The sequence below is a fragment of the Astyanax mexicanus genome, chromosome 4 (assembly GCF_023375975.1).
Source record: "Astyanax mexicanus isolate ESR-SI-001 chromosome 4, AstMex3_surface, whole genome shotgun sequence".
NCBI lineage: Eukaryota > Metazoa > Chordata > Actinopteri > Characiformes > Acestrorhamphidae > Astyanax > Astyanax mexicanus.
In genome coordinates this window covers 28,760,259-28,776,080 of record NC_064411.1, presented here as the reverse complement: position 1 = coordinate 28,776,080, position 15,822 = coordinate 28,760,259, and the positions used below count along the sequence as shown (strand labels likewise).

The following is a 15,822-nucleotide window of genomic DNA, read 5'->3' as shown; positions in this document are numbered from 1 at the left end:
ATTCACTGCTGGGTCAAAACAGATATTTACTCCCATAGATCTTTTAATAGAAGCTGCACCACACCCATCAGGAGTGTGTGTGTGTGCACAAGTGTGTGTAGAGGGGCGGAGACTAGTGACAGGGATTGTTTTGTGTTACCATGCTGAAACCGGGAGGTGTGAAATTAGTGGTGGTTCAACATTGCCCTCTGGAGGTCCGCTGTGTTACTACAGTGTGTATTAACTTCAGTGTCACTGGTCAAACAGAAGGAGGAAACAGTGGGGAGAGCCGGCCTGTTTACCTGCTGTAGGCTGTGTGTTTATATATTTACACCACTGTGTGCGCTGTACACAGGGCAGTGTGTTCTTCTACATGCAATATATAACTATACTACATTAATTAATTGCTAATTCCTGCTGCTGTAATTGTTGCCTCCCATGGCAGGGCTTTCAATTGGCATTTTTCAAGACCACTAGCAGCACATATATGTCAGTATTTGGCCTGTCACCAAAGAAACAGGTCAAACACACATATACACACATGTACACATCCACACCAGAACAACTGTGTAACCCGATTAAGTATATATTTGTGTAACATTCTGTAATATTACGATAGCACCTCAGTTCGAATTATTCTTTCACTTCAGATGCCAGTTCTAAAATGCATGTGAAAAGCGTGTCCTTTAAAGGTGGCTCAATGCACAAATTCCACTTTCAAACTGTAACAGGACATACCATTCCCACATAATGCTGCTTTACACAATGCAAAAATATATTTCTAGGGATATTTATTTAATATTGCAAAGTGTTCCCACACAAAAACACACACACACACCACTGTATATTCTGTAGACATAGCAGTGTGTTCTTTGATATATAAGTAGAGTACAGTATTTTTTAAGACTATAAGGCGCATTAAGCGACTAAGTAAAGGTGGTAACTAAGTAAATTAAAGCTAAGCTATAAGTAATTCTTAAAAAAAACATTTTCTTGTCAAACAAGCACTGGATTTTCATCTACAATTTTAATCTGGATTTTAACTGGATTTTAATGTGCTTCCGTTAATTTACAGTAAGCTTAGATTTCCAGATTTCCACTAAGGTTGGGTGCAGCAGCATTAACACTGGTAAATGCCACCCAACAGCACCACATGGAGGAACCTTGAGTTTTACGGTAAGCCAGGGCAATATTAGCTAGCGGTTCGTACAACGTACAACGCTTGTTTTAACATAGTAAATATGCAGAAAACAGTCCGATATACACAACTCTGAGCACTGAAAGCGCTAATGCTGCTCCAGCAGTGCTAGCCGTGGTTAGCAGCAGGCTACAGGCAGATGACAATCACCTCTAAATGGTGAAAGAGCTAGCACTTAGCATGGTTAGCAGCTAGCAGCGTACTTCAGCAGAGTGGCTTTACTGCCTCTTACAAGGCGCACTGACGATTTTTGGGAAAATTAAAGGATTTTAATTGCGGCTTATAGTGCGGAAAATACGGTGTGCTACATTAATTACTGGCTAATTTTTGCAGCCTGTGGCCACATATGTTGTCTCAGCAGGATAATGCTCGCCCACACACAGCAAAGGAATTTTCCAGGAATGTCTCTTATCAGATGAAACACTTCCTTGGCTTTCCCTGTCCAAGTCTCCAATTGGGCATTTATGGTACGAGCCGGGACACCAGCTTCAGCAACATACGAGTGTATAGCAGGATCTACAAGCCCAGCTGCAACATATCTGCGCAAATAACCTCCGAAATGCCTTACAGAACTTGTATACCTCCATACCCAACCATATCTCATATTGTTTTCAGGCTAGAGGAGCCTAACAGGGTATTAGAGCCTCCTTTCCTTTGTACAGTTTCCCCCAATAAACTTCCTTACATATATCATCATTACATCATCACACATATATGAGCAATTCAAGTGCTGCTGATTCAAGTAATGCAGTTTGACTGGAGCTATGCATGGTACAGGTTTGTGTTTAGGTTACTCCACAGCTAATCAGAGCTCTTTGACAGGGAGATTTCTGCCAGATGATACTTTGATTGAAGCAGATGCTTATGGAAAGGCCTTAATGAGGCATTTAACTCATACATGTAGAGCATCAAAAGCCATCAGACAGCCCTTATCAGAGAGCTGATACATGCACCTCTATATGGCAGATATACTTCAAAAACCGCTTACTCCAAGCATACCATTCCACTTAAATAATAAATAATTAATGTCTAAAGTGTCTGTTAGTATTTCTCTGTTTATATCTTATTTCTCTCTACTAACTCTCTCACTTTCTCTCTCTCTTTCTCTTTCTCTGTGTGTGTGTAGGAGCTGTATTCCCAGTCCTATGATTCAGTCGGAGTGATGTTTGCCTCTATTCCTGGCTTCGCTGATTTTTATTCTCAGACTGAAATGAACAATCAGGGAGTTGAGTGTTTGCGGCTCCTGAACGAGATCATCGCCGACTTTGACGAGGTCAGGACTAAGTGTAAATACACCAACACAGAGTTTAAACAAGTCAAAAAATAGAGAAAATGCTCTAAATAAGTTTGACTGCAGTGCGGTTTGTAGGTTATTGACTTATCCAGATTCCGCCCTCAGAAGAAGTCTCTCATAGCAACACTTGTCAGGTTGGACAAAATTCCATTCAGCCTAATTAGAAACTGTAGAAAGTCATATTTGGCAAAAAAAAAGTTTTTTTTTTCTAAATGTGGAGTACATTATGATCTTGCCAGGAAATGTATTTTTAAGTGTTTTTTTGTGTTCAGACAGTATAATTTTTCTGCTGATAGAATTTAACTAGAAATTGTTGAAAATTGTAAATGGTCCAAAACAGCCAGAAGATTTTCTAAACCTAAGCCTTTGGTTTAACACTGTTCTCTCTCTCTCTCTTTTTTCTCCACTCTATTTGTGCTCTTTCATTCTCTTTCTCTCCACACAGCTGCTGGGAGAAGATCGTTTCCAGGACATTGAGAAAATCAAGACCATTGGCAGCACATATATGGCAGTATCTGGCCTGTCACCAGAGAAACAGGTTAAACACATTGTTTTATTTTTCAAAGGAACTGAAGACACTTAATTAATGATACTATTTTTTCATATATTTCATATTTGAAACGTAACAAGGTCACCATGAACAATTCAAGCATTTTCAACTCTAGGTCAACCACTTTTTATCAAATGCCAATTTTCACTACAATTGGCCACCCTGACATGCATGCTCCACAGGAAATAGAACATATAGGCACAGTCTTCCGATGATGATTGACCCATGGTCCTCATTTAAACTGACCTTTCTTACTGTAAAGGCTGGCTTCAGGGTTATGCGGCCTCCAGCCACTAGAGGGGGGCAATGGTTAGCTTCTGGAGGCAATCAGGCCTCACCAGCAACACCTCTATTGCCCTCTTTTTAATCTCTCTCTCAAAATAAAGAAAAGGGCTTTCCTCTTCTCTCTTAATGGCTTCTTCCCTGACATTATTTTGTTTAGTTTTTTCCCGCCAAAACCCCCACATTAGATGTGGGCTTTTCTTTTGCTTTCCAGAAGTTTTCAGGACCCACCTCTTTTAAAACTGTCCTGGTGTTCTGTCTAGTTGTGCTACCTTGTCAAACAGTGCTTTCCTATTGTATATTTAACTGTAAAAATACAAAAGAAGCACAATATTAGAGCATGTTCCCAGTAGACGTCTATGAATACATATAATATATTTGGATATCATAAATCACTGTATCATAGTTATGGCAATGAGAGGTCATTACAAACTGCTTTTGTACATTCTAATAACTGTTGTATTTATTATTATTATTATTGTTATGTTGTTTTTAATTTCCATTTACACTTTTGTCATTTGCAATGAGAGTCCAGTGGTTGTTTAATGCAACAAAAAAAACTGATTTATCAAAAATCAAATCACGAGAAATAATTAAAAAGTGTAGGTCAGCGCATGCGCAGTGCGACAGAACTAAATCCTAAATCAGTATTAAATCCCACTTGCTTTGCTAGACGAAAGCATTTGTTAAAAGTTGCAGTAATTGTCAGGATAATATATCAGGTTAAACTGCACCTGAACAGCCGTTTAGCTCAAATAAAAGAAGTATATTTGATAGTGAGGTCGTATAAAGGTGGATCATGTTCTCAAACAAACAAACCAAACAAACCAGTCCAGAGTTCGTTTGGGACCGGACCGAGACCACTTTCTCTAGCGGTTTTGGTCCGAAACAAACATGGGTTCAAATCTTACTTTCCCAGTTTGGCTCTAAGTCTTGCCTACTGTGCTCTTGGGTCCTAATTACTACCTCTACTAGGAAAATCACCCAGTTAGTAGGCTGTGCTGTGAACCATAAGAACTGGGTTCAATCCCCTTTCTGGATAAGCCCTTACACTTACCCTGTCTCTTGGGCACTTTTTGCCCCTTCCATCTTTAACCCGTCATTATTCCCATTAACGCTTCCACGTGCAAGTCCTGCAATAGGTGGGTCCACTCATGTCATCGGTTTAGATTCTTTATTATCGTCTTTAATTAGTTAATTGGTGTTTCTCTACTGCCGGCTCTCTCCAGTTAATTAACCTTCCCATCTCCCAGCTGTACTACACTCTAATCTATCTACCTTACTGTCACAGCTGACCCCAGGGGTCCTCTTCATCTCCCACCTTTAGTACCCACTTTGTTCAGTCCTATCAACGGACGCTCTGCTCCCCTGCACATTGTCATTGACGTCCTTCTGGGCACTGTCTCTTCAAATTGCTCCTCTGTGAGGAGGATCACCTTCCCATGGGCCACTTCTACCACTGTTACGACACGCTGCCACCATCACACCTCTTCAGAACTTCACTGTGCCTCAAGCTTCCTTCTGCAGCATCTCTGTTGCTGTATTTAATTTCAGGAACATGTTGACTTATGTGTTTTATCAAGTTTGCCTTAGTTCTGGGGACGTTTACCTGAAGCATTTTCCCACTTTGGTTTGGTTTGTTTTCACACAGGCACAAACCTAAAAAAAAAAACTAAATACACACCAAGAAAAACATGCAAGCATGTTGTCTACTCTGATTGGTCAGAGCTGTTCGATCATAAATATAGCAAGAAAGGTCTGTGTTTCACACCAGCACGTTATTTTTATATTTGTGCAGTTTTAAGCTGCTGAAAAAAACGGAATGCAGTGAATTTGCTGCCACTCTTTTGAATACAGTGTTTTCATTTGGATGTCATGCAGTAAATTGAGTTCCATGGCCGCGAGCAGTGAAAGGCTAAACATACCACTTTCAGTGTGATACAGCTAAGCACAAAGTAGCAGCAGAGACTGCATTTTGTATTAGCTGTGGTAACTATCAGGGTAATATTTATCAGGTTAAACTGCACCTGAACAGCCGTCTAGCTCAAATAAAAGGAATATATATATATATATATATATATATATATATATATATATATATATGATAGTCAGGTCAGATCGAGGTCGGATCAGGTTCTTACCACAAGCGAACTGCTCTGGAGTTTGTTTGGGACTGGACCAAGACCACCTCCTCTAACAGGTCTCAGTACAGTTTTTTTGGTGCAAACCCAAGTGCGATTACTGTTTTCACACCTGCTCAAATGAACTGCGCCAAGGATACAAGCGAACCAGAGTCTGTTTTAAACTAACCAAATAGTGTTGGTGTGAAAACACCCTAACATTCCCAAAAAAACTGAATATCCAGAAAAAACTTGATAGATTGAACATCTAAAAATGTTAACTGTAATGTTCAGAAAATGTTCTAGTAGCCAAAACTGTAGATTGACTTTTTCTAAAAGCACTATTTAATAATTTTATTTAGCCCTTCCTTTTACTTTAACTATACATGTAATCAACAAAAGGTAATTTGCCTATACATGTTTTTACCTTTATAAACTAATATGTGTCTTTATGTTTGTGTGTGTGTGTGTTATTACAGCAATGTGAGGATAAGTGGGGTCACCTGTGTGCTCTGGCTGACTTCGCCATTGCTCTGAACGAGAGCATCCAAGAAATCAACAAACACTCCTTCAACAACTTCCAGCTTCGGATCGGTAAGAGTTCTGTTTATTACAAAGAAAAAATAAATATTAAAAAAATAATATTTCTCTAATGTTTTCATTCATATAGTGTCTTAAAAGAGAAAAGAACATGCAATAGGGCTAATAAACAGTACTTAAATAAGGTTTGTAACACTTTATTTGAAGGGTACCAACATTGGGGCTTTATAACACATTCATAAGCATTCAATAATGTGTTTATAAAGCATGGCGTAAGACATTTTATGAAATAAATAAGGCTGCACTGACATAACATGCATACAGTGATAGTCCAAAGTTTGGACACACCTTCTCATTTTGTTTTTTTTATCATTTATTGTTTTTTTTACATATTAAATGAATATTAGAGTCATCCAGACTATGAAGGAACACATAAGGAATCATGTAGGAACTAAAAAGTGTTAAACAAACGATATTGCTCTGCTCTTATCTGGGCTCTTGCGGTTTCTGAGGCTGGTAACTGGTAACTCTGATGAACTTTTCATCAAAGATTCAAGGAGATTTTATTGTCATTCGCATCACATGTGGTACATGAGGTGGAACGAAATTGTGATCTCACGATCCAGTTTACACCCAAGAGCTGTTATTAAAATAGATAGTATAGATAAAATAAGATAATAAAATAAAAGAACACCATAAAAATAGATAAAGATAAAGATAAAGTTTGCTATAGCAGCATGATAGTGTGAATTAAGTGCAGTCTTTCCTGTCTGGGCTGTCCTGATAAGTGCCAGTTCCATCATAACATTTTTGATGGTCATTGCGACTGAACTTAAAGATACTTTCAAAGTTCTTGAATTTTTTTCGGATTGACTGAAAATATTTTTTCTTTACTTAGTTGAGTAGTTCTTGCTTCTCATAATCTGGATTAGAACATTACTCAAATAGAGCTATTCACTGAATACCTGTAACTCTACCTCTTCACTATGTTACAACTGATGCTCTCAAACTAACATTAATAGGCAAGAAATTCAAGTAATTAACTCTTGATAAGTTCAGCACAGCTGTTAACTGAACATTCCAGGTGACTCTACCTCATAAAACTGACTGAGAAGATGTGCAAAACTGTCATCTAAGTAAGAGGTGCTACTTTGAAGAGTCTAAAATACAAAACATATTCTGGTTTATTTATTCTGTTTTGGAAAACACTGAATTTCAAGTGTGTCCAAACTTTCGACTGGTATTGTATGCATTAATACACACTAATTTATTTTATAAAATGTCTAATGTCATTGTATGAGTACTGGCATAAATCATTTATAAATAATATTGCATAGATTTTCTTTTATTGCTTATTAATATGTTATAAAGCCCCTATATAGATACCCTACAAATGAAGTGTTACCACTTTATCTGTAGTATAAAGCATAGACCCATACATAGCTTCAAGCTACAGTGTTCAATTGACTTCTATTTCACTAGATGTTTTGAGTGGGCTGTGTTTCAGAAATATTATTATCTATTTTCATCGACCATCTCCTTCAAACTATAATGAAGTAGCCCTGCTGAAAGGACACAAACAAAAATAGGCTCAAGCTAGCAAAAATATCCATGATGTTAAAAAATAGACAGAAAACCCACATAGCAAAATAGAAACTAGAGACCAAGCACAAAAACACGAAAACACGAAACTGATAAAACAAGGTATTAAACACACGGGAGATAAAATACAAGCAGTGAGTCATGATGATCTGCAAACACAGCAACACACAGCAGGGTACAGATGCAGACAGACGGGTAGACACAGAGAGAAATACCTGAAAACACTCATCACAGGGAGACAGTGATCCTCCACCAGGTAAAGTGTGGTTATTCATGTAGTTTGTGGTCCTGTCCAAGGAGAAAAATGATACACTGATACATTTTACTTTTGGTTTGTTTTTTATTTTCTTCATACTGACTTATGCAGAAGCCACTACTTGTAAATAGCTGCTATCAACTGGCTTTAATAAATACTCTTGGGGTCCTATTTTAGTGTTCTACAGTGCTTTAGTCAATTGCGTATCGTGCAGCTGAATTTAGGGCGTGTCGGTGTGTGTTTGGTATCGTGATGGTGCAGAAAATAAGCCTTGTGCTGCTCAAAAAGTGCAAAAGGCATGAAATAATTCTGTTAATTAATCATGGGTGTGGTTAATTTTGGGTGTAACGTGAAATAAACCAATCAGTGTGTCAGTATTCATTCACTTTTGTGTGTCTCAGCAAAGGATACTGACCTGCGTGTTCACGCTGTAAAGATACACCAACAGAAATATTATTTTATTCTTTATTCTGTTTATTGTTGAGTTAAAAGTTGTGCTTGTGCTCTGCAGTGCATGCTTATGTGTGTGTGTGTGTGTGTGTGTGTGTGTGTGTTTAACGAGCAGGGGTGTACACGCGCAGGAAGCATCTATAGGAATGGACTCTAATGATTGACTGTTGTCTAGGTTCATTTCAGTCACTGGCGCACCTGTATTTTCCGCCACCAAGATAGAAACACCTCATTTCTAGACCACCACACCCATCAGTGTAGATTTATTCCCAAAAACTAATGCTATTTCAACGGCGTAAAAATAGACTGTTGTTGGGGTGTAAGATAGCAATGATCATTGCGGAATGCCTTCTGCAGTAAGTACGATAGGGCCCACTTAATTGTTATCAGTAAATCACTCACATTAGGATGTTAGATTGTTCAAATTTACAAATACACCTTAAATGAAGATGTGTTTAGACAGTTTAATGTGGAACAGATTATTCAAATAAGAATCTAGATTAAGTCATATGTGGACTGTTTGGGATTTCTTCACAACATAAGCACAAATGTATAAAACTCATAAAGCACTTATGTGCCATTTTAAGGTGCAGACACTACAGTTAGCAAGCAACAAACTGTAAGGACTGTAATACTTCAGTTCTTTCCTCTTTTCTCTTAATGTAAGGAGTTTTTCCTTGCCACTAATGTCACAACAATAATTAAAATATCTCTGTGGTGCTGCTCATAAGAGGCGTGGACCTGTTTTTTCTTTGTAAAGCTGCTTTGTGACAACTTTTGTTGTAAAAAGCTCTATATAAATAAAATCTTATTTCATTTAATTTATATCACCAAAGCACCTGCATTGTAGGCTACTACTTTTTAGTACACCCTGAAAAAAAACTTGACTCCCCCATTTTTCATAGTATAATTAGCACCCTGGTTAGGAGCACGCTAGGGTCCCTGTTTAAGCGTCTATAGGCGAGCCACCAGCTGTGCACCGTGCAGCGTGATTTATGCTGTGTCAGTGTGTCTTTGCTATCGTAACAACGGGAAAAGTATGCATTGCACAGCTTGAAACACACCAAAGGCATGTACTAATTCTCTTAAGTAATCATAGGTGTGTTTTGGGCATAACATTAAATAAACCAATCAGGGTGTCACTTACCATTCCCTGTAAAAGCCAGGTGCTTTGGCAGATTGCTATTTTTATTCATTATTATTATTTTTTATCATTTTATTTCACTCATTAGGACTCCCCCTATCACTAGTGATGCCCCAACACACCAGGAGGGTGAAGACTAACACATGCTTCCTCCGATACGTGTGAAGTCAGCCACCACTTCCTTTCAAGCTGCTGCTGATGCAGCACTGCCGAGCAGCCAGCGTGCTTGTAGGAAAGCGCAGCGACTCAGATACATCAGCTCACAGACGCCCTGTGCTTTGGACATCACCCTAGGAGTGATGTGGGGAGAGAGCGCCATCTACCCACCCGGAGGGAGCAGGGCCAATTGTGCTCCCTCTGAGCTTGATGGCAAAGCTGCATGAGCAGGGGTTCGAACCTGCGACCTCCCGCTCATAGTGGCAGCGTTTTAGACCTATAGACTCAGCGCCTGCAGATTGCTATTTTAACAGCGCAGCACTTCTGCATTTCTCAGCAGAGGAAACTGACCTGCTTGTTTGTTCATGCTGTGACACTCGACACATTTAAAATCAGATATCAATAGCGATGACTTACCTACAGTATATGAGCTACACGTTTAGTTATTGGTATCTAATTGTCTATCTTGCAGTAAGCATTCGAAATTCACTTCAGTTTTGTCTCCCTGGTCGGTAGTGGCACTCTGAAGCATCCTGTCATCTCTGCTGCTATTGTGTGTGTAAGACTGACAGGAAAATAATGCAGCCCATTGTTTTTATACTTGAAGTGACTTGATACACTGTGCAAAGTGTTCTTTTATTTAACCACAGCATACAGAGTACCATCCAGAATCCTTAAATGTCTATTATCAGACATTTCTCCAGCTGGCAGCAATGAGAAGAGTTCTCAGAAGATACTGTAAATAAAAGACAGTAAAACAGTTTTTATACATCAGTAGTTGACAGACAACAAAAAACGATATCGGTCCAGGTTGTGCATGCATTGTCCACACTCAAATAGACACCCACTAAGTAAATTGCAGTGTTTTAAAGGGACTGGGAGCTGAATGGTCAGATCAGAGAGTCATCTAGCTTATAAGATATTAAACACACCATAAAACGGTCATTACCAACTAACTAAACAAATCAGAATGTCTTATTTTATAAACTGTTTAATTAAATTAAAATTTAACTTTAATATTAATCATTAGATTATCTTGGATACACTACACAACCTTTAAAGCGACAGCAGAATATAAACAGACTGGATATATTTTTCTGCACACTGTTTTTTTATACATTTTTATCAAATCTGAACCAGTACAAAGTGACCACACGCTCCACCATGCACGTGACTCCATTCCTTACTGTAGGAGATTCACATGGCAACATGTAGGTGCACAAGCTTGCTGCAATGGTTGACTGTGCTGCTATTTTTGCATAAGCAATCCCAAAAAACCCATAAAGAAAATGTTGTTGGGTAAAGTGGTGGTTTGGGTAAACTGGAGGGTTGGTTAAAGTGGTGGGTTGAGAGCGTGGTCAGCGTGCTCTCTAAACATTACAAAAAGAGCTGAAAGTAAGCAGAACACTTGGGAGCTACGAATGGTGCAGAAGTAGCAACTCCAGCTACTGCAATCATGCAATCAAGCTAACTGATGGAACAAAAAAAGATGGAACTAATTTTTGGAATTCAATTTAAAAAAAGTCTGTAATTTCTTTTTAAGGTCAGTTTTCATTGGCTGCTGATGGATTGGGTTCAGATGCAAGTTGGTAAAGAGTTTACACTACCAGATTCTTCCTAAAAATTATTTTTGGATGCAATTTTGAGGCTAACAATTTAGTCTCAGCCTATCATACATTACACAACTTTCCCTCCCACTGTCAGCTCTAATTGCACCAGAGTCTGCAGACTAGAAATCCAGGGTAAAATTGGGCTTAAAGTTGTTTAACTCCAGCTTAAACTGTGGGAGACTCTTCTCATTTCTCTTTTTTTCTGTCTTTTTGTCTTCCCTCTCATCTCCTGATTCAGGTATGGCCCATGGCTCTGTGGTGGCAGGTGTGATCGGCGCCAAAAAGCCCCAGTACGATATCTGGGGGAAGACGGTGAACCTGGCTAGCCGTATGGACAGCACCGGCATCAGCGGGAAGATCCAGGTCCCTGAAGAAACCTTCACCATCCTGACGGAGCGCGGCTTTGCCTTCGAGTACCGAGGTGAGATCTACGTGAAGGGCATCAGCGAGCAGGAGGGGAAGATCCGCACGCACTTCCTGATGGGTCGCGTGCAGCCCAACCCTCTCATCCTGCAGCCGCGCAAGCTCACGGGCCAGTACTCGCTCGCCGCCGTGGTGCTCGGCCTGGTCCAGTCCCTCAACCGCCAGAAACAGAAACAGATCCTCAATGAGAACAACAACTCAGGCATTATGAAGGGCCACTATAACCGTAGGACCCTGCTGGCATCCGGGGGCCCTGACACCAGCCACACTGAGATGGCCACAGACAAGAACGAAATGGCCTAGTGAATGCCTGAGCGACGTTTCTAGAAGGTTCTAACGTACAACGGACGTTGGAGAGTAAAAAGAAAGACTTGTTGTAAAGGATAAACTGAGTAGTCCACAGCGACTGCCTGACTGAAAGACTGAGCTGTCCCAAAGACTGTCTGATAAACTGACTGAGTGTCCCTCTTGCTGTCCATGTTTCTTTTTTTGTATTTCTTTTGTATTTCCAGCACAATAAAAGGTTTAATTTTTTATAAAAAGCTTCTGGAAGTTGTCTCTGATTGACTTTCAATGGTTAGGACCCCACAGGACCACCAGAGAGTTGTAGGGCATTTTCACACCTGTAGTTTTTTTCTATGGTCCAAATCAGTTGATGAGTTCGTTTACAGCCAATAGTGTCCTGTGGACAGTGCCCTGTATGAAATGTCCTCTAGACACTGTCCTGTGGGCAGCATCCTTCCCCTAGATATAGATTCAGAGCTTCTGTCTCTAACTTTAGGAGTGGACCATGAGTGAACACAGTGTTTAAAAACTCCAGCAGCACTGCTGTATCTGATTCACTCACTGTACCAGCAGCTCAACACACACCAACACCTCATACACCCCCACCATACCAGTACAGACACTACAGTGCTGAGAAATCACCCAAATAATAATAATATCTGCTCTGAGGTGGTTATCTGTCCTGTGGGGTCCTGAGTATGAAAGTACAGGGTGAAAGGAGGTTAATAATAAAGTATATAGAGTAACAGAAGATGGGCAGCGAGTGTAGAAACAAAGAAGTGATCATAATACTCTGACTGAACTATGCTTTACTATATATTCTTGTATAATAGTCAGTTTTATACTGACTCCCCTCAAAATCTCTGCTTTCACACAATTTTAAACTGTGCTACACCACACACCACAATGTTTGTTGTTTGTTGTTTATAGCTGATTATGATGTAATTTACCCGAAATTAAAAAAACATCAAACCACAAAACATAAAAGCCACCAGTTGGAATAAGTGCGGCACTCCAGGGGGCTGCAGTTTGGGTTTACTTACCCACTTGCAATTACACTTACAGGAGCATATAAAAAAAATAGAAAATCAATTAAAAAATAACTTTTTTCAGTACTTTAAGTGCTTATTTCTTTTTTTGTTGATGATTATGGCTTACAACCAATAAAAACCCAAACATCAGTGTGCCAGAATATTATATAAGACCAATTGGTGCTTTTGGCAGTGTGCCAAGTCCTGCTGGAAAATGAAATCTGCATCTCTACAAAAGTTGTGTGTTTTGTAGGAAAACACTGCACTGACTTTAGACTTGATAATAAAACACAGTGGATCAACACCAGCAGATGACATGTCTCTCCAAACCATCACTGATTGTAGAAACTTCACACTAGACCTCGAGCAGCTGGAACTGTGTGGCTCTCCACTCTTCCTCCAGACTCTGATCCCTTCATTTACAAATTAAATATACTGATGATCAGTGACGGTTTGAAGAGACATGTCATCTGCTGGTGTTGATCCACTGTGTTTTATTTTTCTCTACTGTCCACGTCCAGGGGGGTTAGCTACAGTACTAAGTTGTAAAGTTACTGATTATAAGCACACCGAAACAAAATCAGTGCTCCTTACAGCACTTCATGCTTCCCTCTGCTCACAACTTTAATGGAGATGCAGATTTCATTTTCCAGCAGGACTTGGCACACTGCCCACACTGCCAATTGTTACCAATTGTTCTTACACCCATCATCATGAAGTGCTTCGAGAGGCTAGTCATGAGGAACATCAAGACACAACTGCCCTCTTCACTGGACCCCCTGCAGTTTGCGTATCGTCCCAATCGCTCCACGGACGATGCCATCACCACCACCCTTCATCTCTCCCTCACCCACCTGGAGAAGAAGGACACTTACGTCAGAATGCTGTTTATAGACTTCAGTTCAGCATTCAACACCATCATCCCACAGAACCTCATCAGGAAGCTAAGCTCGCTCGGCCTCAACACCCCCCTCTGCAACTGGATCCTGGACTTTCTGACGGGGAGACCCCAGTCAGTCCGGTTCGGGGGCAGCACCATCACACTGAACACGGGGGCCCCCCAGGGCAGTGTCCTGAGTCCTTTGCTGTTCACCCTGCTGACTCATGACTGTGCTGCAAAATACAGTTCTAACAGCTTTATCAAGTTCGCCGATGATACAACCGTGCTGGGTCTCATCACCAAAGGCGACGAGTCAGCATACAGAGAGGAAGTGCAGCGGCTGACAGACTGGTGTACAGCCAACAACCTTCACCTGAATGTGGACAAGACAAAGGAAATGGTTGTTGACTTCAGGAGAGCAACACACCCACTCTCCACTCAACATCGACGGGTCCTCTGTGGAGATTGTTAAGAGCACCAAGTTCCTTGGTGTCCACTTAGCAGATAACCTCACCTGGACCCTGAACACCAGCTCTACAGCCAAGAAAGCCCAGCAGCGTCTCTACTTCCTCCGGAAGCTGAGAAAGGCCCGTCTCCCTCCACCCATCCTCACACTCTTCTATAGAGGGACCATTGAGAGCATCTTGAGCAGCTGCATCACTGCCTGGTTTGGGACCTGCACCGTCTCTGACCGCAAGACCCTCCAGCGTATTGTGAGGACAGCTGAGAGGATCATCGGCGTCTCTCTCCCCTCCATCACAGACATTTACACCACCCGCAGCATCCGCAAAGCAACCAGCATTGTGAATGACCCCACTCATCCCTCACACGAACTATTCTCCCTCCTGCCTTCGGGAAGAAGGTACCGCAGCATCCGGTCCAGCACGACCAGATTCTGCAACAGCTTCTACCCCCAAGCCATCAGACTCCTTAACTGCAGAGACTGAACTGATGGTTTTTCTGTACATGCACACACACTCTTACCCCACTTACCCCAGAAAATGGAAAGCACTAAAAATCCTACTACCTCACTGGACTCTATTGCACACTGTGTAATAGAGTAATTACTACCTCACCTGGTCTTTTTTGCACACTGCAAAATTTGCACACTGTCTTGTTATTCATTATTCTTTGTCTGTATTGTGTTGTATTGTCTGTCTGCACTTTTGTACTGTTGCACTATTGTTCTGTCTACACTGTGTTTATGTGCACCATGGTCCTTGGAGGAACGTTGTTTCGTTTCACTGTGTACTCTGTATATAGCTGAAATGACAATAAAAACCACTTTGACTTTGACTTTTGACTTTTACTATATAATATTCTAATTTTCTGAGACAATGATTTTTGGGTTTTCATTGGCTGTAAGCCGTAATAATCATCCACAATAAAAGAAATAAATGCTTAAAATAGATCACTCTGTGTGAGTTTCACATTTATAACTGAATTACTGAAATAAAGTAACTTTACAATGATATTCTAATTTTTTGAGATGCACCTGTATATAGCTCCTTTTTGCCACTCAAGGACGCTTACAATTACATTTTACACACACTTAACACACACTGGTGAGAAGCAGTAGCCAATTGCACACAGCGTACTCTCAACCGGAAACAACTGACGAGGCTGAAGTTAGCTTCTTGTTCGCCAGTGTCTTATTCGGATTTTCCAGTCCAGTAGAGAGCAGGGTTGAGCCGAGCAAAATCTACTAACCCCCACCCCCCCGCGTTATTAAAAGCGGATTATTGGTCGCTCCACGAATCCACGCATATCTAATGAATCAGCAGACCCTCACAGACCAGACAGTATGCAAATGAGCTCTGTCAGCCAATCAGGCGCCGAGTTCAGTGAGCTGAAAGGGATAAGACAGAACACTTCAATTTATATTATTATTAATTCATGTTTAAGTTTTAATGACCATGCCGATAGTGTACCTCATGAAGTAATTCTTATCTATTTATGTCAATAGTAGAGAGATAGACAATAAAGGACAGCAACATCAGAGACAGACAATGGAGGGCAGCA

General features: G+C 40.5%; 1 protein-coding gene across 2 annotated transcripts in view; it reads left to right on the top strand.

Moving 5' to 3' along the window:
- Positions 1-12,146, top strand: part of adcy8 (adenylate cyclase 8 (brain)) — a 145,940-nt gene extending 133,794 nt beyond the window's left edge. For both annotated transcript variants that reach the window (XM_022679260.2, XM_022679261.2), the window contains 4 exons: positions 2,304-2,450; positions 2,917-3,009; positions 5,903-6,017; positions 11,420-12,146. In XM_022679260.2, the coding sequence (XP_022534981.2) occupies positions 2,304-2,450; positions 2,917-3,009; positions 5,903-6,017; positions 11,420-11,907 (843 nt within the window). In that variant the 3' untranslated portion in view covers positions 11,908-12,146. The remainder of the gene's footprint in view (positions 1-2,303; positions 2,451-2,916; positions 3,010-5,902; positions 6,018-11,419) is intronic.
- Positions 12,147-15,822: the final 3,676 nt, after the last annotated feature.